This window comes from Mycetomoellerius zeteki, unplaced genomic scaffold (genome assembly GCF_001594055.1).
Source record: "Mycetomoellerius zeteki isolate Tzet28-1 unplaced genomic scaffold, Tzet1.0 scaffold25, whole genome shotgun sequence".
NCBI lineage: Eukaryota > Metazoa > Arthropoda > Insecta > Hymenoptera > Formicidae > Mycetomoellerius > Mycetomoellerius zeteki.
This window is the reverse complement of record NW_017257227.1, coordinates 2,584,769-2,607,878: the sequence shown is the minus strand read 5'-3', so window position 1 is coordinate 2,607,878 and position 23,110 is coordinate 2,584,769. Positions and strand designations below refer to the sequence as shown.

At 33.0% G+C, this 23,110-nt stretch overlaps 5 protein-coding genes across 6 annotated transcripts; 3 read left to right on the top strand and 2 right to left on the bottom strand.

Annotated features, from left to right (window-relative positions):
* Positions 1–4,931: 4,931 nt before the first annotated feature.
* Positions 4,932–7,710, top strand: Aps (diphosphoinositol polyphosphate phosphohydrolase 1 Aps). Of its 2 annotated transcripts, none has more exons than XM_018449662.1 (3): positions 4,932–5,518; positions 5,738–5,884; positions 6,591–7,710. In XM_018449662.1, exons 1-3 carry the CDS (start codon positions 5,351–5,353, stop codon positions 6,885–6,887), a joined length of 612 nt encoding a protein of 203 aa, XP_018305164.1. In that variant the 5' UTR covers positions 4,932–5,350; the 3' UTR covers positions 6,888–7,710. The 2 variants fall into 2 exon arrangements, with proteins under 2 accessions (XP_018305164.1, XP_018305163.1); XM_018449661.1 differs by having other exon boundaries at positions 4,933–5,518; positions 5,738–5,899.
* Positions 7,711–8,391: 681 nt separating this feature from the next.
* On the top strand, positions 8,392–10,608 carry l(2)09851 (WD repeat-containing protein 1 l(2)09851). Its single transcript, XM_018449685.1, has 4 exons — positions 8,392–8,453; positions 8,619–9,143; positions 9,228–9,629; positions 10,107–10,608. Exons 2-4 carry the CDS (start codon positions 8,668–8,670, stop codon positions 10,594–10,596), a joined length of 1,368 nt encoding a protein of 455 aa, XP_018305187.1. The 5' UTR covers positions 8,392–8,453; positions 8,619–8,667; the 3' UTR covers positions 10,597–10,608.
* A 166-nt stretch (positions 10,609–10,774) lies between these two features.
* Pms2 (mismatch repair endonuclease PMS2) lies at positions 10,775–18,129 on the bottom strand. The gene is made up of 6 exons (XM_018449856.1): positions 18,119–18,129; positions 14,244–14,435; positions 13,644–13,803; positions 11,973–13,168; positions 11,331–11,580; positions 10,775–11,162 (listed from the first exon to the last, which is right to left on the bottom strand). Exons 2-6 carry the CDS (start codon positions 14,328–14,330, stop codon positions 10,837–10,839), a joined length of 2,019 nt encoding a protein of 672 aa, XP_018305358.1. The 5' UTR covers positions 14,331–14,435; positions 18,119–18,129; the 3' UTR covers positions 10,775–10,836.
* Positions 15,039–16,896, bottom strand: ND-24 (NADH dehydrogenase ubiquinone). The gene is made up of 4 exons (XM_018449857.1): positions 16,725–16,896; positions 16,229–16,291; positions 15,351–15,809; positions 15,039–15,239 (listed from the first exon to the last, which is right to left on the bottom strand). The coding sequence occupies exons 1-4, from the start codon at positions 16,758–16,760 to the stop codon at positions 15,066–15,068; spliced, it is 732 nt and encodes a 243-aa protein (XP_018305359.1). The 5' UTR covers positions 16,761–16,896; the 3' UTR covers positions 15,039–15,065.
* Positions 17,844–22,815, top strand: LOC108723680 (uncharacterized). Its single transcript, XM_018449592.1, has 5 exons — positions 17,844–17,973; positions 18,862–21,518; positions 21,782–21,986; positions 22,064–22,266; positions 22,439–22,815. The coding sequence occupies exons 2-5, from the start codon at positions 18,908–18,910 to the stop codon at positions 22,813–22,815; spliced, it is 3,396 nt and encodes a 1,131-aa protein (XP_018305094.1). The 5' UTR covers positions 17,844–17,973; positions 18,862–18,907.
* The last annotated feature ends 295 nt before the right edge of the window (positions 22,816–23,110 follow it).

Here is a 23,110-nt window from a genome sequence, read left to right as displayed (position 1 = left end):
TTGCCTCGCTCTCGATCTCGGTAGCGGTATTCCGTATTGCGAATCTGTTCATATCTTGGTTGTATGTACCTTCTTACTTGCTGTGTTAAAAAAAAAAGGAGGCATTATATATGTGTGTATTCGAAGGCGGTAGCAAGGTGCTGCAACTAAAATAATAAACAGAATCAACGATACCTGTTTAATTATTCAAGAAAGAAACACGAAATATAATGATAGATTTTTTACGTACGTTCTTATGTCTATGCCTTTTATTTTCTGTACGAAATACCGAACCAATATATGTTCAACTTTCAATATTAATTGGCGAGTTTTTAATTACAATTCTGCTAAAACTTTAATACTTTGTATTTTTTTCTGTCTGAAACTTTTCCAGATATCCCTAATTTTTAGTTATTCGATAACTGTTATTATACTTTTTAGATAAAAATAGATTCGAGATTGTTTAAAGAATTTGTCGAAAGAGACGATTAGTTCTTGGGACATCTTTTATTGAACCGTATCTCACTATGATTATCTTGTGATATTTTTTGTTGATTTAAGATGTACGGTACGGAATTCCTCTACCTGAGGGGCTATAACAATAACTGATTGTCGTTAAACAAAACGTGAGAGCCCGAAAGAATGCGTCTAATATAACTCCGTAGAATAAAGAGAATGAAATGCGGTGGAAGGCGGTGGAAGCCTAAACTCGCAGGATTGTAACTGTGGTCACACACAGGTTGTAATGAACCATTTGTATGTACGACACTATTGACTTAAATATATAGTTTATAAGCTATGTTCGACTTATGAGATGTTTAATTTTAGAAGCTGATTTTATTTTATGTGCGAGCAGGAACGTGATAAATCGTGCGATCATGGTAATTATGGGTAGATGTTGTGAATGATTATTACACAAAGACGATAAGTCTTGATAATTTTTCATTCTTCGACCATATAGCCTGATTTTGCTTTATTAAAAATTAAGTTGAACAATATTTTTTTTAATGTTATATCGAAATGAAATAACTTTAATTGTTTTAGCATTAGATTGAAACGAAGCTCTGTTTAAGCAAATGTTCATGTATGATTTATAAAAGATTAAAATTTGATCGTTTAAACATTTATTCATGAATATATTAGGTGTATAACTAAGTTCCCGTCGTTAATTATCAAAATTCTTTTATTAATACAAAAGAAATAAAATGGTTTTAATCAAAATTTTTTTTGTTGTTTGCATTTATCTTTTGCAGCATCGATGTGCTGTATCAATCGGAATAAGTGATAATTAGACTGCGCAATGTCTGGAGAGTATGCTGGGTGGGAAAGGATTTCCCATTTAAGATGATACAGTGTTTGTTTGACTTTATGAGCAACATGAGGCCAATACCTCGCATTATTATGGAGCAAAATGACCTTTTCGTTTCAAGGCAACTATCATTCGTTTCTCTTCAATTGCTTGACTCAAGCATTCAAAAAATTGATTTAAAAATTGAGTCAAGCAATTCAAAAGAAGCGACCGGCTGTCGGCTTCAAAATGTCGCAAAGTCAATTTGATCCACGACAATGTAAGGCCTCATGTTGCTCATAAAGTGAAACAATTAAGCGCTGCATAATCTTGAATAGGAAATCTTTTCCCACTCAGTGTACTCTCCAGACATCGCACCGTCTGATTATTACTTATTCCGATCGATGCAACACAGCGTCTTCGAAACGTATTTACAAAATAAAGTAGATATTAAAAAATGGATCGACGACTTCATTGCGTAAAGAGACGAAACATTCTTTCGCCACGGCATTCGTATGCTATCTAAAAGATAACAAAAGGTAGATGCAAACAGAAAATATTTTTATTAAAACAATTGTATTATTCCTTTTGCATTAATGAAAGAATTTCGATATTTAACAGCGAGAACATAGTTATACACCTAATATTATAACTCGAAGATAAATTCTTGAACATTCTCTTCAGATGATTGCTATAAATACTACGTTGTTTTTACCTATTGTAAACTTCTTTCAATTTAAGTGAAAATGGATCATTATTCATTACATAAATATGTATACATTATATATCATATACTTATATATTTAATGAATCATAGAAATATTTTACTTTCTTTGTTTACTATGTCTGGAAATTCTATCCTATTGTAATATTATTTTTTGTTTTTAAGTAAATATTTCAGAAAGATTTCGAAATCTGTATCCATTATAAGATTGTGTTTCGAACCAACAGTCGTGTTATAATATAATGACTCATCTTGTAGAGGTATCTTGTAGGTATTTTTTCTTATTTGCTCTTAGGAAATTCCATTTGATAATTTGATTCTATTTATAATTCAGAGACAAAAACACATCTACAAGCTTACCTAAAATAACATAACGGCCCATATTCAGAACGCGCATACTATACTTTATGTTACGCATATTATAGAATTTCAAAGATAAAAGCGCGGTTTTATCGATAAAAGCGCGTTCTGAACACGGGCCAGGATGTACAATTTCAGCTTGGTATATTTTTTTTATTATTTCTTCATATCATAATCGTTACACATCTGTGATGTCGAAGTAGAACTTCGGCCATTTATCATGATTGTTGATATCAAGTCAATATTAATAATAATTGATTCATCGATATTCTTGAAATTTGAAAATAAATTACAAAAGTATCTAGCACTGAAATGTAGAAATTGAATTAAGATATTCAAATTAATCACTAATTAAATTTTAATTAGAACTTAGCAGAGAAACGTGGTACATCCCTATAAGCGCAAAATATTCCTAGAATATTATATGGATATTATTAAAAAAAATTAAAATAATATTATATAATATTTCGAGAATAGCATAAATATTTTTTTAATATTACGAGAGTATTCTGTAGAGGTTATATGTCCACTTATATAATACCCTAGGTATTATATCTTAATATTCCTGAAATATTATTAAATACTTATAAATATTAATTATTTGTAATTTTATGCAATTTGAATTCACAATCCAGTAACGAAAAGTTCTTATCAGTCTATGCTGCATCTTGTGCTAAAAAAACTTACAATAACATTAAATAAATGTTACTTTTAATAATCATATATTATCAAGAGTGGACATATAACCTTCCATTAATATTTCGAGAGAATATGTCATGTAATATTATATAATTTTAGTAAAATATTATTAAAATGTTACATTTAAAATTCTAAGAATATGCCTAAAATATTACTTCATATTAAATGATATTATGCGCTTATAGGAATGATGCAGCATACATGGTAATTCATATTACGCTAAGACAGTTAAAACATGGAACGTTCAATGTAAATATAAGTTACATGGAGTAATTAAAACTTAAATTCGCGATTTTAAATATCATTTTGAATGACTCTGATGTATCTAAATTTTTTTCAACCTAAAGCCTTTTTAAATTGCATTTCTACATTCCCAGAATTGTTAGAATGTTACCTGAGGTGGTCATGTTACGTTTTCTCTTTCTTAAAGGTCTGTATAGATTTCCGCATTCATCTGGAAGAAAAAGTTGACCCTTTGTCAACTAAACCTTTTAGAGACCCTTTGTCTCTAAAAAAGAAATGTGAAAAATGAAAATTTTTATGTGTGTGTTATATATATTTTTACCTGAAACATACAAAAAACCTTTCACGTTTCCGTCCTAAAAAAAAAGTTTTACGATCGACTCTCAGATAGCAATTCTAGCCAATTCTAGAAATTACAGCAGCATTGGAATGTTCCTTACTATCTGGATTTCTATCGTGGTTGTTTAAATTCGTTCAAAAATAAACACAATTTTTTTATTAATCAAAAGTTCAATTATACATTCAATAGAAGCACGTGTTTTCCAAGAATTCCATCCGATGAATCCACAGGAAAATGGATCGTAATCCGTTTCGTAATCCGTTTCACATGAAAAAATCATGGATAATACTAGAAAAATCTATATACATACTATAGATTTTTATACATTTTCATATGCGATATATTTTTTTCGAAAATATGATCCAAACCAGTAAACAAGAATGGATTGAAATGAATTGAAATGTATTTAGAAATGCGCATTCGCGAAACGTTAAAATAAATCCTTTTCTTCAATTTGAATGCAATTTTTATTCATTTATAGGAATTGTATGAAGCACATTTCTATACTTTTTAATCTAAAAATAATATCAATGTGCATAATGAATTACTGCTTAATTCAAAATTCTAGGAGGAGATAAGTAGGAAATGCTTGATAAAGTTTTTCAATCCAGTTGAATCTAGTGGAATCAAATTAAATAAAAAGAAATTTCTTTATTCACTTAGATGACTTAATAGACTTAATGGACTTAAAATTTCAATTCATTTTAATCCATTCTCGATTATTAGAAAAATCGAATTATGAATCATTACCTGCAGTAGATGACTCAACGTTGGAATTTTTGGAAAACACGTGCTTCTATTAAATGTATTTATCGCTTTCATTAAAATGCGATAATTAAATCCTTAATCAATAAGAGATTGTGTTTATTTTTTGACGAATTTAAACAATTGTGATGGAAATTCAGATAGTATGAAGCATTCCAGGGTTACTGCAATAAACATAGAATCTTATTTTCGAAAAATATAAATTTTTCGAGAATAAGAGACCTCATATTTAAAACTGTTTCAAATCTGATTATGGGCGGTCTTAAAACTTGTAGATTTGTTCTTTTTAACTGAACTTCTTGCACCCCATACATCTTTCCTCTTTTTCTCACCCTATTGAAGAGAAAAGAAGAAAAGATGAACGGTATAAGAAGTTCAGCTAAAAAGAGATCTGTCCGCGTTGCTTGCATTTTTTGCACTCAGTACCTTCGCTTTCTCTCTCTCTCTTTAATATCCGAATATATGTATATTTATCTTGTTTTAAGTGCAAACATTTTTGGGAATTTTAAATAACAGCGAACAGACCTATGGACAGACGAAAGATATGCGCATAGAGATCGAATAAGATTGATTGGTTATCGTAAGCGCATTGGTGGGGGGAGGGGAACCGTCGCACGACGGGTTGTGGTTGGTCGGTGCGGTAGCCTCGGGGTGCTTTGGAGGTTATAACGAGCGTCCGGCGAGGATCGGGTTTTTGTTCGTGGGTTACCGCGCGGGTGGATCAGATCGTTGGCGGCAGACGCGTTTCGTCGTTGCGAACGGAAGGACGCGCATTGGGTTTGATACGGGTGGCGGCGCATCTACCGCAGCTACCGTGTACACGTGAATTCGGGCCGCTCACGCGTTTTACGTACGGCAAAGTGAACTCGATGTCGATAATATGTCGGCTACGAGCAACGTTAGGACGACACGGATGCACAGGATGGCCTGTCGGGCCGTTTGACGATTATTTATGAATTCACGGAAAGATCTGAGGAGAGGATATTCACGGTACAACTACAACAACAATAACAATAACAACATGGTGAAGGAGAAGGCGAATTCGATCCGCATGTACGACGCGGAGGGCTATAGACGTAGGGCTGCTTGTATCTGCGTCAAGAGCGATCTCGAAGATGAGGTAAGCCAGCTGGCAGATGGCAGCCACCTGTATCTTTGCCGGCACGCGGTCGTTGCGCGTGCCATGCTAGTACCGGTTAGTTTTACTTCTCTCTCCAAGAGTCGAGCTTTCATCCGATCGTTGATCGACCTGGATTTGTTTCGTCGAGGTCGACAAATGAGTCGAGCTCCTCTCTTTTTCTCGCATGAAGTCTCTCACATGTTCCATGAACTCTTACAGGTATTACTAGTTACATCCAGTCGAAGACCCGACAGTTGGATAGTGCCAGGCGGCGGCGTCGAACCCGAGGAGGAACCAGCTCTTCGCGAGGTCCGGGAGGAGGCTGGCGTTTTAGGACAGTTAGGACGTTACCTTGGCACATTTGAGGTTATAACCCGTGATGTATGCCACACAGATATTATGTTATAATCCTTCATATATTATGTTTTCTTTTTTTTATTAATGTACAATGTTCCAATACATAACTAAGTCATTAGCTGCGTTCAACAGCAAGAAGAACTTTGTAACTGTAAGATTCTTTAATATGATTGGTTTATATATTTGGATCCAGCAAATAATTAAGCCAAGAAGCCTGTTTTTTTTTTTTAATTAAACTTATTTTGTTCATTTTTCTCCTTTTTTCTCCACGTTAGAGAAAAAAAGAAAAGTCAATAATGTAAGAAAGTTTAGCTAAAAAGAATAGGTCTAATAACAAATCATGTTAAAAAATGGTTGTGCTCAGAAAATACAGCTTTGCAATTATTGTAAAATTCTTTAATGGTCTTACCTTTAGTTTCTTACTCGTGATTACAGAATCTTACAACTGTTACAAAAGTTACTTTTTTTTTAACGCAGTTGTAGTCTCAAGATCTGTTCGCATTACACTTTTTGCACTTAGCATCTTTGCTTTCTCTCTCTTCAACACTCAAATATATATTTATCTCATTTTAAATGCAAAAATTTTTTATTTCAACCAATGCGAACAGACCTTCAATCGTTCAGTTTGTTGGTTTCGAGACCGTTGATCCCAAGCAAGATAGTAACGGTGCTGATAAGGCAGATTCTCCCGTTTCACATGGCTTTCCTTTTATAGAACACAGAGCACAAACACCGAACGGATGTATGGGTTATGCGGGTGACCGAGGAGCTGCCGGAGTGGGAAGACTCGCGCGCTATCGGCCGGAAGCGAAAGTGGTTCACCATACCAGAGGCCCTGCTGCAGCTTGGTCAACACAAGCCCGTCCAGCGCTCTTACCTACACAGCCTCCACAATACCAATCCACGACATAATCCCACCTCTCAGCTGTCCAATCATTCGCACTCCACGATGGCGTCTATCGAACTAATGAATAACTCTAGTAACAATACCCATTTGAGCGAACACAGCTAATATCGTCGCGGATCAAACCGGTTTTTTAATCCAAAATTCGACCGCCATGGATTCTCTCCGAGCAAAAACTCGCTGTTACTTCTCCCTTCTTCCCTTAAGGGAATTCACTATGCAACTACTGTTGTGTTTTATATATATAAATTGATATTATCTATGTGCTTATATTATATTCCTAGGTTAATTACTATGATTATTATCACGTTTAGTCTTAGATTGTTGATAAATCGGTTCGTGAAGGAGCATCTTTTCTTTTTTGTAATCATATTTTCATTTCTGATATGACCTTTCTTTATCGAACGTGCGAGAAGAGTGATTAAGTCAATTATTTTATTGTCATTATTATTTAGTGTTTGTGCCTAATATACGTAGAATGCCATACACGTGATCCTTTTCTATGTATTGCATATCCTGGCTATACAGCTGTGCGAACTTTTTCTACATTTTGTCGAGGCGAAGCGGAAAAGTTGCGTTGTACTTGTTAATATACAGACGATAAATTATGTACTTTGTATATTAACTTCTTGAATAAATTTTGTAATGATTTCTGCGAATAAGATGCGCGCGGAGCTGCTGCTCTATACCCTCCGTCTATAGTAAAAAAAACTCAAATTTTTGCAGACGTAACATAAGTTTATTAATATTTCGTTGTTAACAGCTTAAGTTTCTCGAATAACGTATGACTTTAGATATCCATAATTTTCTGTATTTATTTTTTTTTGCGATACTTTGTGATGACAAATTTGTATAGCTTAGGTTTTCTAGATTTCTGTGGAAGGAAAGGATCTAAGGAGAAAGTGAACAACTTTTGTAGTGTAGACTAATATGAGACATTAAATTTTTACGATTTAAATAATTATATATTTTTATTTAATTCTCTTTACATACATCCTAGCGTACGATATTAGATTTTATATCTTTTTCTAACGTTCTTTTAAAATTTAAATATACTTGTCTATCTTATTTTAAACACTTCAATTTTTTTTTTTAAACAGCATTTTTCTTCGATTTTTTTAAAGTGATCAAAAATCAAGTACAAGTCGGTACAAGTTGAAAGTCAGGCTGCGTTCAAGGAACGCACTATCAGCGCTTTGTGTCATATCCTTGTTTCACGTGCAATGGATAATGAAGATAGAATGACACATAAAAAGCATCTGCCCGAACGCACCTATGGCTGTGTTCCAAATTTCACTGCCAGCGCTGAAAATCTATAGTTTACGTCATATATACTATACATTTCCAGCACTGACAGTGAATTTTGGAATACAGCCTATACAAGGTGCGTTCAGGGAGATGCTATTAGCGCTATGTGTCATTCTATTCTTGTTTTACGTCTAATAAATAACGAAGATAAAATGACAGAGTAGCGCTATTAGCGTCTCCCCGAACGCACCAACAGACGAATATATAATGAGCATGCGCAGATCATGAAAGAGCCCACGTGGCTGTTGCAGTAACTTTATAATAACGCGGGTGAAGTCAATTTATTAAATTTTATATTTAAAAAGGAAAATATTTAAGTAAATTAATAAAAAAACAACCATACGTTTCCATACAACGTTTCTTTAAGTAAGTACAAATTTAAGTGGAAATATGTTTAGTTAATATAGTCTTCTGATCTGTAATATTTTGATCAACAATCTCTGAGGTTAAGGTGCATGACACAGACATCAGAATTTCAATAAAAATTTTTCTAAATGTGTTATAAAAAAATTACACAATTCGTCATTGCAGTTACCGTTGCGTTTACATACCTGTACACTTTGAAGACATATCTGAGAAAATGAAGGAAGAATCAATGGAAGGTATCGCAAATGAGAGCGAAAGCAGCGAGAGCAGTGACGAATCTATGGAAGGCGAGAATGCAAACGAAAGTCAAACAGAAACCAAATCGCAAGTGTATCTTCCAGGACAAGCTCTACAAGAAGGAGAGGAACTTACCGTGGATAAGTCGGCGTACAAATTGTTGCATCACGCGCAATCTGGAGCACCTTGTCTCAGCTTCGACGTGATACCAGATAATTTGGGTAATTCCAGAGAGAGTTATCCCTTAAGCATGTATATAGTCGCTGGGACACAAGCTGCCAGGACGCACATCAATAATCTCCTTGTCATGAAAATGTCCAATTTACATGGTAATAAGCAGCGTTCTGATGATTCAGAAAGTGAATCAAGCGATTCAGAAGACGAAGATGACGAGAGTAAGCCAGTCATGAGTGTTGCTCCTATCAAACATCAAGGATGTGTTAATAGAGTGAGGTAAATATTCTAGAAGTCACATCATTGATAATTGACGACTGTGGAATATATATTTGCATACATTTTTATTTGTAATGTTTACAGATGTACAAAAATTGGTGGAGGAATTCTAGCCGCCAGCTGGAGTGAACTGGGACGTGTAAATATCTGGAACTTGCAAGAACAGTTGAGTGCAGTTGAAAATCCCAGCTTGCTGACCGCATATCGTAATAAGTGTGATAAAGCGAGTGCAGACATTAAACCATTGTATGCATTTAAAGGCCATCTATCTGAAGGATTTGGTCTTGATTGGAGCCGCTTGGAACCGGGTACTCTAGCATCCGGTGATTGCAAAGGTAACATTCACATATGGCGAGTTGACAACAGTGGTGCATCCTGGCATATAGACCAAAGGCCATACAATTCACATGCTCCACATAGCGTTGAAGATTTGCAGTGGTCGCCAAGTGAAAAGAATGTTTTGGCATCGTGTTCTATAGACAGAAGGTTTGTATTTTCTATAAAATATTTAAATTATTGACAAGGAGAGAACAGTGAACTCGTCGCGGATTTTGATCCCTTTTAACATGGTGAATCTACATAAAAAATAAGTTGTCTAAGTGTTTTGTTGAATGGACCTTGTTCATAGTATTTTTTAATATGTAAGGAAACCCCCTACACTAATTACATGGAAAATTAATTAAACAAATTTTCATATAACTTAGCTTATAATGAACAAAATATAGACTCGAAGCTCAATAATGGATAGTTTTTCAGCTATAGTGTATCAAAAGATGTAAAACTTGTATTCACGTGCACAGAGCACCTTTGATACACCATAGCTCAAAAACTATCCGTTAGTCTATGACATATGTTGAAGGAGATCGAAATCCGTAAGTCGAATGTATCCTCTCCTTGTGAATCAGATTGAGAATTGAATATTGTTGCTTCTCGCAAATTATTATAAAGATTATTTTATTCCAGCATAAAGATTTGGGACATGCGAGCAAGTCCACAGAATGCGTGCATGTTGACAGCATCTGGTGCTCACACGGCTGATATCAACGTTATCTCCTGGAATCCAAAGGAAAGCCAGTTTATAATATCAGGCGGAGACGACGGAATGCTCTGCGTATGGGATTTACGACAGTTCGGACCTAATGGTGCAAGTCCGGTCGCTACTTTCAAGCAGCACACCGCGCCAGTCACTACCGTGGAATGGCATCCCACAGAAGCCACGGTGTTTGCTTCCGGCGGAGCTGACGATCAGATCGCTCAATGGGATTTGTCGGTAGAAGTAGATCACACAGAAGAACCTCAAGACAGCGTGTTAGCTAAGTTACCGCCACAACTACTGTTCATACATCAGGGTCAGTCAGATATCAAAGAGTTGCATTGGCACCCGCAATGTCCAGGAACTATGATATCAACAGCGCATTCAGGATTCAATATATTCCGTACAATTAGTATATAATAGAATATCATTCTCTCTAGGATAACATATAAAAGAATATATTTTTAAGAGTCTGTGCAAAACAATATATTATGTAAAATATATCTACAAGATCTTCGTTTCTTAAATTAATTTTTTATTCCTATTTATGTAATTTTTTAATTTCGACAATCGAGATTTTAAAGATGGACTTTAATGAATTATTTGCTTGTATTTAAATACAAATATCTTGATAAAATATGTTCGTTAAAACATTACAGATTATTTGTTTATTAGTAATAAGGACAACAAGTGTCTTATAGTAGGCCTCCCATGTGGACAACTCCATGGGTTCTGCATTTGTGCCATTTGCGTTATCAGTCTCTGCATCTCGCTGAAGTTTAACGCTGTACCGATCATGACCGCGCTGCGACACGCTCTGGACGCTAACATTTGCCTGACACGGCTAGGACGATATATATGCTTATCCATGTTTTCATTGCCTGCTTCTCTAATAAGGAATACTAACTCCTCAATATCCTCTTGACCAAACTGCCAATGACCACTAACAGGCATTCCTATTAATTCTATTTTTTTGCCAGGTTCAGCTAAAAGTTGTAAAAAAAATAGTTGCGTGATGCAGAAAATTGTAAAGTTTAATATTTCATTGCTTTTTCACATTTTGCTAATATTTTTCAAAAATTATTTATAAAAAATCAATCATAGAACTAATAGTGAGATAATAAACATGAGAATGTAATAACTTTAATACATGCCTTGCTCATTGATATTAAAGGTAAATCCATTATCTTCGAACATTTGCTGATGTTCTACAAGTATCGTTTCGTTCAATGTAGAGAAATTCAATGATTTTGGTACAATAAGCTTCTGAGTTTTCAGCTTCGTTTCATTACTGAGCTTCTCGAATCGAAATTTTTCGTCGGTAGCGTGTTGGTCGATGATAAATAAATCATCCTCCAAGCGAGCTATTATGAAACCAAGATTAAACTGACCTATTATCTCCATCTATAAAAGATTTCTAAGTTCAAAACATAAATGTATAATGTATTTTATATTCGATATTAATACTTTATACAGTAAATTATATTTAATAATTGTATATAAAATATAATGAAGTATATTTTACATATCTCGCTCATTTGCAACAACAACACAATTCAAAGAGCAATTTTCTAAAAAATGAGTTTGAATCATCACAATTTTGGAATATCAATTTTTTGATGTAATAATTGTTTTCAGAGGAATAAAAATATATTCTTTTAAAATATATACTTTCTTTTTTTTTTCATTTTTTTTTAAGTACAATTCCAAAATTACAATTTTTGAATTGTCATTAAAGCAAATAAGCGATATATATAGTAAAAGATTATCCAATAAAAATTATATACATTACTAACCTTGTCAAATGAATCTTTTGTCAATTCTTTTTGCAGTTCTTTTTCAGCCTCGCCTTGATTAGCTTCCATTTGTACTCTATATTTTATTCTTTTAGCTGTACTGACAGGTGTTCTAGCGATATTCACTTTTTCGTTTAATTTTTCTTTTATCGTTATTATACTTATCACCATTTCTGTATCTACAGGCTTTTTCATTGATTTGATATTAGTCTGAATATTACTTTCTTTCACAATATGTGACACCGAAGATGATGCTTGTAATCTTTTAGCTGGCGGTTGCGTGTGACTAGACGAGATTGTTCTTTTCAAGCCAAAATTTAACTCTGTTAAAGTCTTGACTGTAAAATTCCCTTGCAGTTTGTCCCATTTTGTTGTTAAACTGAATTTCAGTGTCCCTAATATATGGCGTTCTTGCGTAACAAATATTGTCCTCTTATCGGGAGTAACATTAACATCGGCGCATTGCCGGTCTAATTTTAAATTAAAAAAGACAAACGGATACTGTTTATTGTTGTATTTATGATACACACTGTTGATCAGTTTACTGACCTTCGCGAGATCACACGGTCGACCGTTCACATAAAAAAATTGTCGATCGGGTGAGGAACGTCCGATTGTATGGTCGCAAGTGCTTACGTAACACTCCCAATCAAAATCTACGGTAATGTCATTAGGCAAATTGTATTCTTGCAATATTGTTTCGTCCGGAGGTTGTAATTCGAGTTTAACGATTCCGTCCAGAGACTTCTTGCCAAACACAGAATTGACATTGTTCAGTACATCGTCGGTGTTCCTAGTGGCCACGATAAGGTTGGGCGATTTACCCGCTATCAAATTGGAACATGTAATCTTGACATTGGTGGAGACTAAGCAGTAACTGTACAAGACTTGGATAGCGCGCGCGTACTCTTTCTTCAGATTCTTCTGAAATTCCTTCGCTCTCACGGGCAGATTTTTAAATATGTTCCTCACGTGTACTGTAGTACCCTTTTCTCTGGCGCATGGTTCCTTCTTCGTGAGCACGCCGTTCCGGTCGAATTCTAATTTAAAGCCATGTCCGCTCGATGCATGCCTGGTGACGATGCTCAACTCGGACAAGGCACACAATGAGCTCAATGCTTCGCCACGGAAGCCAAATGTATTTACTTCAGTCAAGTCTGTGAATTCCCGAAGCTTTGAGGTATGATGTTTTAAGCCTGATGAAAGGAAAAAAAGATTACTGTATTAAAAATTATCTTTAATCCACACACATAAGTTATACATGTCTTATAATATTAAAATATTAACAGGAAAAATAGCAAATACGAGTAACAGCGCTGTAATTGGATCTTCCATGTCTGGGTCCACTGAGTTGCCTGGATGTTAATAACACTTTAAAATCAAATCACCAACTGTAAGCTGAGGATGACTCCAAGAAGAGTCTAAATATTTTATATTAAATGATTTATATTTTTACTTATAATTGACTATAATTTTGTAGAATTTAATTCATGCACCAATTACAGCGCTGTTACTTATGTTTACAGTATTTTTTTCTCTTAATATCTTCAATTCCTTTAATAGAAGACTAATTCTAAATTAAATTCTAAACTGAACTAATTTCTGTTAAGATGAAGTAAATAAATTATTACGACTATTGATAATTATTTCGTAATTTCGTAATAGGCCTACCTAAGCCTTCAAAGTCTTGTTCCGAAACGCCACTGCCATTGTCATTGACACTAATGCAAGTTTTACCATAATCAGTAAGTTTAACATCGATCACTGTAGCACCACTGTCCAAACTGTTCTCTACTAACTCTTTAATTGCAATCGCAAGGTCGAGCACCACCTAATGAAATATTTGTAATATAGTATATGTAATATAATATATCTTGGATCTTTCCTTATAAGAGACATTACAACAATGTTGTCCAAGATTTATTGATGTTCATGTCTGTTGCTTTTCTTTTTCTTAATGAAAGTATTCGATTGAGCCTTTTTATTATATTAATTTTAATGAAAGTAGGTATAAAAAAAAATAGTGAATACTAACACACATCAAATTAAACTCCAAAACAACAAATCTTGGACAGTACTGCCTTACAACTACAATTGAAAAATAAAAATATAATTAAAGAAATTGTACAATAATAAAAATGTAAATAAATAAGTTGTATAAATAATAAATATAAAATAATAAATTGCATAATAATAATAAGAAATTGTATCATATTGTGTATTTTTATGTTTACGCTTGCTCCTTTTATTAATTTACATACTTAACCTTACCTGACCGGAGCAGATGTGATGGATCGTTTCTCTGTTTATAGCTTCTATCTTCTTCGATTTTTCAGTCGTTGCAACAGGTTCATCCATAATTTGTCTTGTCTGCACATATGCTCAGCGTCACGAATATTAATACCATGAAATTACACTAGTAATGAACTCGAAATCACTCGAAATGTGCGCGTCCACCACCCTCTACCACCACCATGTGCTCAACTTTCCTAAGTTCCTATGTCTGTGCATGTATGGTGACAAATCAATCATGGTATTCATGGTTTGCGCGTTCTATGTAGAGAACGAAAAGGAATTTACAATAAAATTTTCGAAATTATACACACAGTTGTGACACATGAATATTTAAAAATAAATACTCTTAAATAATTTTATAAATACACTATTAATTTTAATTATTTAATTACTTCAATTACACTAATAATTTTAATTACTTAATTTATATAATAAATAGTAATACAAAATTTTTATACAGTAATATATAAAATTTCATATATTAAAATTTTTCGAATTTACAAGAATTATAAAAACGAAGCTGTATACTTTTTTTAACAATACCTAGATTTACAATTTGTAATCATTTAATTCGAAGCTCCATTTTTTAAATAAAAATTAGCTGCATTTAATCAGGAAAAATAAATTTGGATTTACATTTACGATATATAAAATTATTTCATATAAAGAGACCAAATGTAAAATTATAAATGTGTATGTGTGCATGATTTAAGTATATAAATCTATTTGATATATTTATTAATAATTATTTTATACATTTATTAATGTACACTACACAACCTTATTAAAACATATATTTTACAAGTCCGACCTAACTCCAAATCCAGGACCCGGTGGCGGAGTCGTTAACGATGTAAGTCCATCAGCAGGATCAGCCGCGAATCTAGGAGAATTCTGTGGGCCTGGTGGTGGCCTCTCACCCTTCTTGAAAGCATTTATAATAGTTGTCGCAGTCTCTGGAGTCAAATCTTCCTGCAAAAGAGATAGGAACACAGAGATAAGCATAGCATCATTTTCGCTCAAAATTATTATTCTTGAAATGATAAATATCAAATAAAATTAAATAATAACAGATATACATACATAATAATCATCGTTTACTTGAAACATCGGGGCATTGGCACAAGCACCAAGACATTCCACTTCGGAAACGGTGAATAGCTTATCTGCAGAGGTGCCGCCAAGTTCGCAATTCGTAGCCTTCGTCACGGCGTTAACTATCGAGTCAGAGTCTCTTAGCCAGCACGGAGTACAAGTGCAGATCTGTATGTGATATTTGCCCATAGGCTTGCGATTGAACATCGTGTAGAACGTGGCTACTTCGTACACTCTCATACGCGGCACGTCCAATATCTCGGCGACTTTATGCATGGCAGAAATGGGCAGCCAGCCGTGTTGCCGTTGCGCCAGGTCCAACAGAGGTATCATGGCACCACGCTTGTGACCTTCAGGATAGATTGCAAGAAGTGCCTCGATCCGCTTCTTATTTGCCTCATTGAACTCAAACGGTATATTAGGATTGTCTTGCTCACTGTCTCTATGCTAAAATTTAAATATTATACAATATGTTGATTGAAATTGATTGTCGTTATTTATTAAGATGTTTCTAAATAGGTATGAAAGATGTTAGATGATTCTTTGTTGAAAATTAAGAGGAGGTTTTCATATACATTTATATCTTTTCCTGAAGAGTTACATTCCTTCAAAGGAGGCAAAAATTAAATTTTTATTCTTTTTTAAATATTAATGAGTATTCTTTTTATTAGTGAAAAATATTCACAAAATTTCATTTCTTAAACTTCCAAAATTTGAAAAAAATAAAAACTTAATTTTTACCTCCCCCTTTGGAGTGTAATTCCTCAGGGAGGATATAAAAGTATTTGTTTATATAAAAACCTTAATTTTCAATAAAGAATTATCTCCTAACATTTTCTTATTTCCTGCATAATTGTACCACTTACAACAAACAATTGATCCGACATGCGATTTGCTGTTGTTTGCACTCCCCTAATGTTCCTTGGAGCCTGTTAAAGACAGAATTAATGTTAAATATGAGTCAAGTGACAGATCGGTAGGTCAAGTGACAAATTGTCGAACTTTACAAAATGCAGAAATCGTGCTTTTGAACGTGCCAACATTTTTATCTTTTATGCCCTTTTATTCATTTTGGCTCTCATAAATTTATATAAAATTAACACAGAAGCAAAAAACTGAGAACACATAAGGTAAATAAATAAGGTTATGTTAAATGAGATATGCATACCATACATTAAATAAATCACGATCTTCTAGTAAAAAAAAAGACAAATAATTAATTTACATTCAAGAACAAAATGTTTTACAAAGTCGATATAATTAAAAATTGAAGATTATGTAAGGTATTTGAGGTTAGGTGTTAATGTGGAGAAGTAAACTGGGGTGAGTACAGTGATGAATTTCCGGAAAATAACTACTCACGAAGAGCCCGCAAGCTCGACGTAGAGACGCCAGCATGTCGATGCAGTTGAACGACAGGCAAGACGATAAAATTCTTGCCTCACTTCGTCAAACAAACATCAATTGACATCAACCACTATCAAGTGTCCAATCACAAGCCGTACAAGCCCTCCGTCAACTCCGTCTTTGATTATCATGGCTGGGTTCGGGAAGCGCGCTATCAGCGCTATTTGTGTCATGCTATTCTTAAGTCTGTTCGCGTTACTTGCCTTTGGCACTCGGCATCTTCGCTTTCTCTCTTTTCAAGGCCAAATATATATCTATCTCATTTTAAGTGCAAAAATATTTGAGAATTTCATGCAACGCGAACAGACCTCTTGTTTCACGTCTAGTGGACGATGAAGATAGAAGACACAAATATTGCTAATGCGGAGTCTACAATAGAAGTCGTGCAGTCGTAGGGTTTTAAGTCGTAGAAAATTGACCAATCATAGGCTGCGTTCAGCAGACTCAACAGTTTTGCAATCGTTTTATGATTCTGCTGAGATAGGACCATTCTTCTAGATCTAAAAGTATGATCCAATTAGCGCGAAGGAAACTTACAACAGTTGCAAAACAAACGTTCTGCTGAACGCACCTATAATCGAATATGAGAATAATCAACTATAATTGATCAATTTTCTACGACTTATGACCGCAGCACAGACTCTTGCATAATGCATAATGTATAGTGCATAAGGGAATCGACCAATCGAAATTCTTCTTTTCCATGGAATGGGAGGAAAGGAAAGATTCTGATTAGTTGATTCGCTTATGCACTATGCGTTATGCAAGAGTCTGTGCTGCGACCTTAAGACCCTACGACCGTTACGACTTCTATTGTAGACCTCCCATAATGGCGTCTCCCCGAACGCACATCAGCCACGTCATTCAAGACCAGAGAGATCTATCCCCACTTCTGTTACTCTTCATTCTCACGTTGCAAGCATGAGATCTGTTCTTTTTAACTAAAGTTCTTGCACGGTTCATCTTTTTTCCTTTTTTTCTCCACGTTAGAGAGAAAAAGAGAAAAGACGAACCGTCTAAGAAATTTAGCTAAAAAGAACAGGCCTATGATTGCAAGTATTGCAACTGCACCAAACTGCACTAGAAGATCATAGAAGAAGCTAGAAGCAGTTAGAGACGAAAGAACGTGAAATTCTACAAAAAGCAAAAACGTGTTTATATAATCAAATTTGTCGCAGAAGTGAGCTAAACTGAATAATTACAGGTACATTAAACTTTGTTTGCTGATATTTTCTGGAAATTAAATTTTGAAATCAATAGTTTTTCTCATTCTCGTGGATGCAGTTGAGTTAGAAGTTGCGAGAAATACTACAGCAGTAGAATAGGTTAATAGAATTTATCCTAATTACGAGTCCAACTTAGATCAAATTCGTGTAATTTTGCTTTTAATTAGTGCAGCTGCGTTCAGTAGAAAAAGCAGCTTTGCAACTATTGTAAATTCTTTAACGTAACCCTGGTGAAAATTTTTCTTATAATTTTTATACGATTTGGAACATTTTTCAGAAATACTCAGAAATATTCGGAAAGTTTACATCTTTTCTCATAATTTTTCGTAAGTACAAGTGAATTCTGAAATATTTTGAGATTTCTCATCCCATAATTTTTAAAAAATATTTTTAATTTTTTTTTAGATTTTATAACATTTTATCAGAAATTATACTTACAAAAACTTAGAAATCTTACGATATTTCATAATTAACATATATGGAAAATTCTGAGAAAAAATATAGATTTTCTGAGAAGTGTTCCAATTTGTATAAAAAATGTGAGAAAGTTATATATAAAATTATATAGAAATTCTGAGAAAAATTTTCGCCAGGGAATTAAATAAATTCTTGTTCTTAATTTCTCACGGATCTAAATGCACAAATCAATCATATTAAAGAATCTTATAATAATTGCAAAACTGCTTTTTCCACAGAATGCAACTGTAATATCTTTTGTCTCCTTGCTTTGTTCACAAAATGTTTACACTGATTTAGCTTAAAAAAAAAAGTTATCGCGGTTGACAGTATCATTGTGTTATCTTCCTTATCTATCATATAAATCTTAGATTAGAGTACCTACCTATATATTTATTATTTTATTACAGATATTTCTTGTTGTACATGAGAGAATAGACATAGCATAAAGTCAAAATGATATACAGACATTTTCTTGAGCAACATATAACGCTTTATAATGGACAAATTTATTGTGATCGATGCAAGATCACATTTCAAAACTTCAAGGAAGGAACGCGTCATTATGAAGAGGATCACTCGTCTGTCAGCAGTAAAATATCTGATTTCCTAAATAAAATGAAATTGTCAAAAAAAAATTGTACGAAGTTAGTACAACAGGGTATTATAATAAGAGGAATACAGCAAGATTACTTCTGTATATATTGCCAAACTTCAATATCATCTTTACATAATTTTTCTCAACATTTAAAAGAAGAAAATCACTGCAAATATATAGGTTCTAAATCTAATGCTAAAAAACCTTTACTGGAAAACCCAGCAGATAAACTAAATAATAATACAATTAACGATCAAACTATATCTGTTGATGTACAAAATGAAAGTGATTTAATTAAAAATCTTCCAAGTAGCTTCAAAGCAGAAGAGAAAAGTACAATTTTATTAAAGTCTTATAACGAAGATAGTATTAGTGAGGGTCTGCAAAGTGAAAATTATATTGATATGGCTTTTTGTTGTTTGTGTAGTATGTTTATTTATAAAACTACTATAAAAAATCATATGATAAGCAAGAACCATAAGTCTGCCGTATCTATATTTAGAGAAATCCGAATCTCTAATCAGCAAATGTTGTGCATTATAAAGTTAGAAAAGGAAAGAAAAACTCTTAGGTCACTACAGTTAAATAATAAAAAATTCAATGGAACTATATGGCCAGAACATGCAGAAACTCTAGCAAAGTATACTTGCGATCAATGTAACAAAATGGTCGAGCAGGATGATATAATAAATCACGAAATAACAATACACAAAAGTAGCATGATGTTTTCTATGAAGTTTATCTATAATTGGTCATCTGAGAGAAGAGATCTTAACGTCACTATTTGTTATCCACTGTTTAAATGCTCGTTCTGTAATGAGATAATACATGGCATAGTGTCATTACAAGCTCATTTTTCGAAATGCGAGCACAAAGAAAATATTAAATCATTAATCGACATTAAGAGACAGGAGTTTGATAATTGTAAAAATATAGAAATTTATTTGGAGCCAATTGAATTTCTAAGTCTAATCTCTTTTAAGAATAATGGCGGAACTATTCAAATTCTGGAACAGCCTGTGATGTATATTAAAAACAATTATCAAACTCTTCATAAATATCCAAGAAAAATTCAGAATACATTTACGTACATTTGCTTTGACTGTAATTATACAGCTTATAAAATCAACGATGTAATTAACCATTTATGTGAAATGTTAAGACATTTGAAGCATTTTGAAAATATTCTTCTCACATATATGTCTATATATAGTGTGTCTACATCAAGAGAACTTATCGTAAATAAAAATGAACGTGAAGTAAAATCTCCAGTTTCTAAAGAAGATGTATCAATTGATAATGAATCATTGACGGAATGCAGCATTGATAAAATACAAGTAAATACAGGACAATACAGCAATCATAACTTAATAGTTGAAAAGAATTCCAGCAACACAAATAGTAGAATGAGTCAAAATGAAGAAAATAATTCTGGCTTTTTTATATCTCTCGATATATTTTCGGAAATGAATACATTAATAAAAATAGATTATGAATTAAATTGGTTGTCTACAAACCAGTTAAATAAGAGCGCTCTAAATCGTTATAATAAAATATATTTGAAAGATTACCTCGACATGGAGGAAATCATGTTTGCCTGCAACGAAAGAAAACTGATGAAAATTAAATCGAATTTGCAGTTTTTCATTCCAAGTCCTGATACAGAAGACAAAATACTTTGCCTTATATGTGAAAGTCTGCAATTATTCAATATACAGGCAATATACGAACATATAAATTCTGAAGGACACATTATAAAATTTAACATGCTACATGAGAATGAAGAACATTTGGAACTGTTAAAGGAGCTAGTGAAGATACAACCTGCATATACTAAATGTTTTGCTTGTAAAATACATACATTTGAGAATAGAAAAATTAACATAGATTTTAAGAGTCATATATGTACATCTTTGCACAAGAACAATTGTAACCAATTACGTGATCAAGTTGAGATCATATTGAAAGAATTCCAAAATTTATGGTATAATATCCAATACTTTGCTTGTATCGATTGCAACGAAAAATTCAGAATGAAGATAAGATTTATGGATCATCTTAATCACAAGCATAGAGAAATCATGAGAAAAATGACTAATTCGAGGTTTGAGTTTTGTTTAACGTGTGCGACTTTATGGTACGAAACAAATGATACCGAAGACATCCATATAAATTATAGAAAACACTGTCAATTACAAATGCATCAGTATCTAAAGAAAAGTAATGACTTCGCACTTACGCCGTTGCCGCAGCCTCTACAAGAATTGTTGAGAGATGTTAACGAAATTTCTGCTAATCTGTTCAAATCGTCGAAAAAAGTATTAAATGATCCAAAAGTGACTCAACTTATGGATGCTTTAAAGCACATCTTTGGAACAAGTCAACTCCCTGTAGAAGTGCTCATGTTTGGTTCAAGAGTCACTGGTTTAGCATCAACAAACAGTGACATCGACATATATCTTGACTTCGGTAAATATATTTATTTCTGATATTTACAAAATTGATTAAATATTTAAAAAAAAGTTCAAAAGATCACAGAAACAAATTTTTTTATTATCAGTATTATATATTTAAAATGACTTATTAAAATAAATTGTAATTGTACTTTTTCAAAACATTTAATTAATTTTCTGAATTGCTGTATATAAAATAAAAGCTTATAAGAAATTTATAAAAAATAAATTTGTAAAAAGGATTATAATATAAAATTTAAAAAAAAATGTTTATGTTAGATGACGAATGTACCGAGCCTCAATCGATTAAAAGGAGTAAGCAGATTCAAGATTGTTTACGTACCGACCATGAAAATTGGGATATAGAATTAACTTTGAACAGGAGCAGAACTCCTATAATAAAAGTAAAGCACAGATCAACGGGATTGCAGTGCGATATCTCGTTTACGAATGGTCTGTCAGTGGAAAATTCCAAGCTTATTAGGTATGAAACATTATTGTATTTCTAAGAAGTATGCAATAATTTTATAATAATAACTAATAGTTTTATAATAAATCTAGATCTTTCAATACCGCATATCCACCGTGTCAAAAATTGACACTGTTTCTAAAGAAGTGGCTCTCGCTGGCGGGCTTGAGTGGTCCTGATGGAATAACAAATTATGCTCTTGTCTGGCTAGTCATCTTTTACTTGCAAGTTAAATTTAAAATTCCGAGTATTGCTGACTTAATCAAAAGCCATAATCAATCGAAAATCATCTCTGGTAAGTGTTTTAGAGATTTCTAATTTAATATATTGTAGCATATTATAGTTTATGGAATCTGTAATTGGGAAAAGTCTTATCTTGCCATAATAATAAATCGTAATTTTACACATATTCGTACCTTAGGATTGACATAATTATAATATAATATTGATATTTTGTTATATTCTAGGTTGGGAAACTGGAATTAGTGATACTATTCTTATCAATGTACCACAACCACCAATACACGAACTGTTGCTAGGATTTTTCGAATATTACGGAGGTTTCGATTATATGCATCTCGTCGTATGTCCATTATTAGGCGAGACGTGCCAAAAGAAAGCTTTTGCTGAAATGATTTTACCTAATTCTATGAAACTTTACATCGCGCAATTGCATAGCGAAAAATCAGAATATTTTCGTATTGATTCACCTATGTGTGTGCAAGATCCGTATGATCTCTCACATAATTTAACAAAGGCTGTGTCAATTTTAACGCTTAAACGTTTTAAACATTATTGCAATGAAAGTTTATCAGTATTACCTAGGGTTATTGTTGACTCATAAAAGAAAAGATATTTTATTAGATAAAATTATCTTTTTTAAGATATATACATTTTTAAGAGTAATTTTGTATAAGAAGTAAATTATTTTTATTTCTTTCGACTGATATAATGTTTATAATGAAACATTGCAAATATGAAATTAATAATCTTATGTATATGTGTAATAAGGTTGTATCTGATATCTCATTTATAATGCTTGCAATACGCATTATAATCATGATAACTAATTTTTTAAAGGATCGCAAATATTATTATAAAATAACATTTTTTAAGAATGCAATTTTAATTATTCGTTT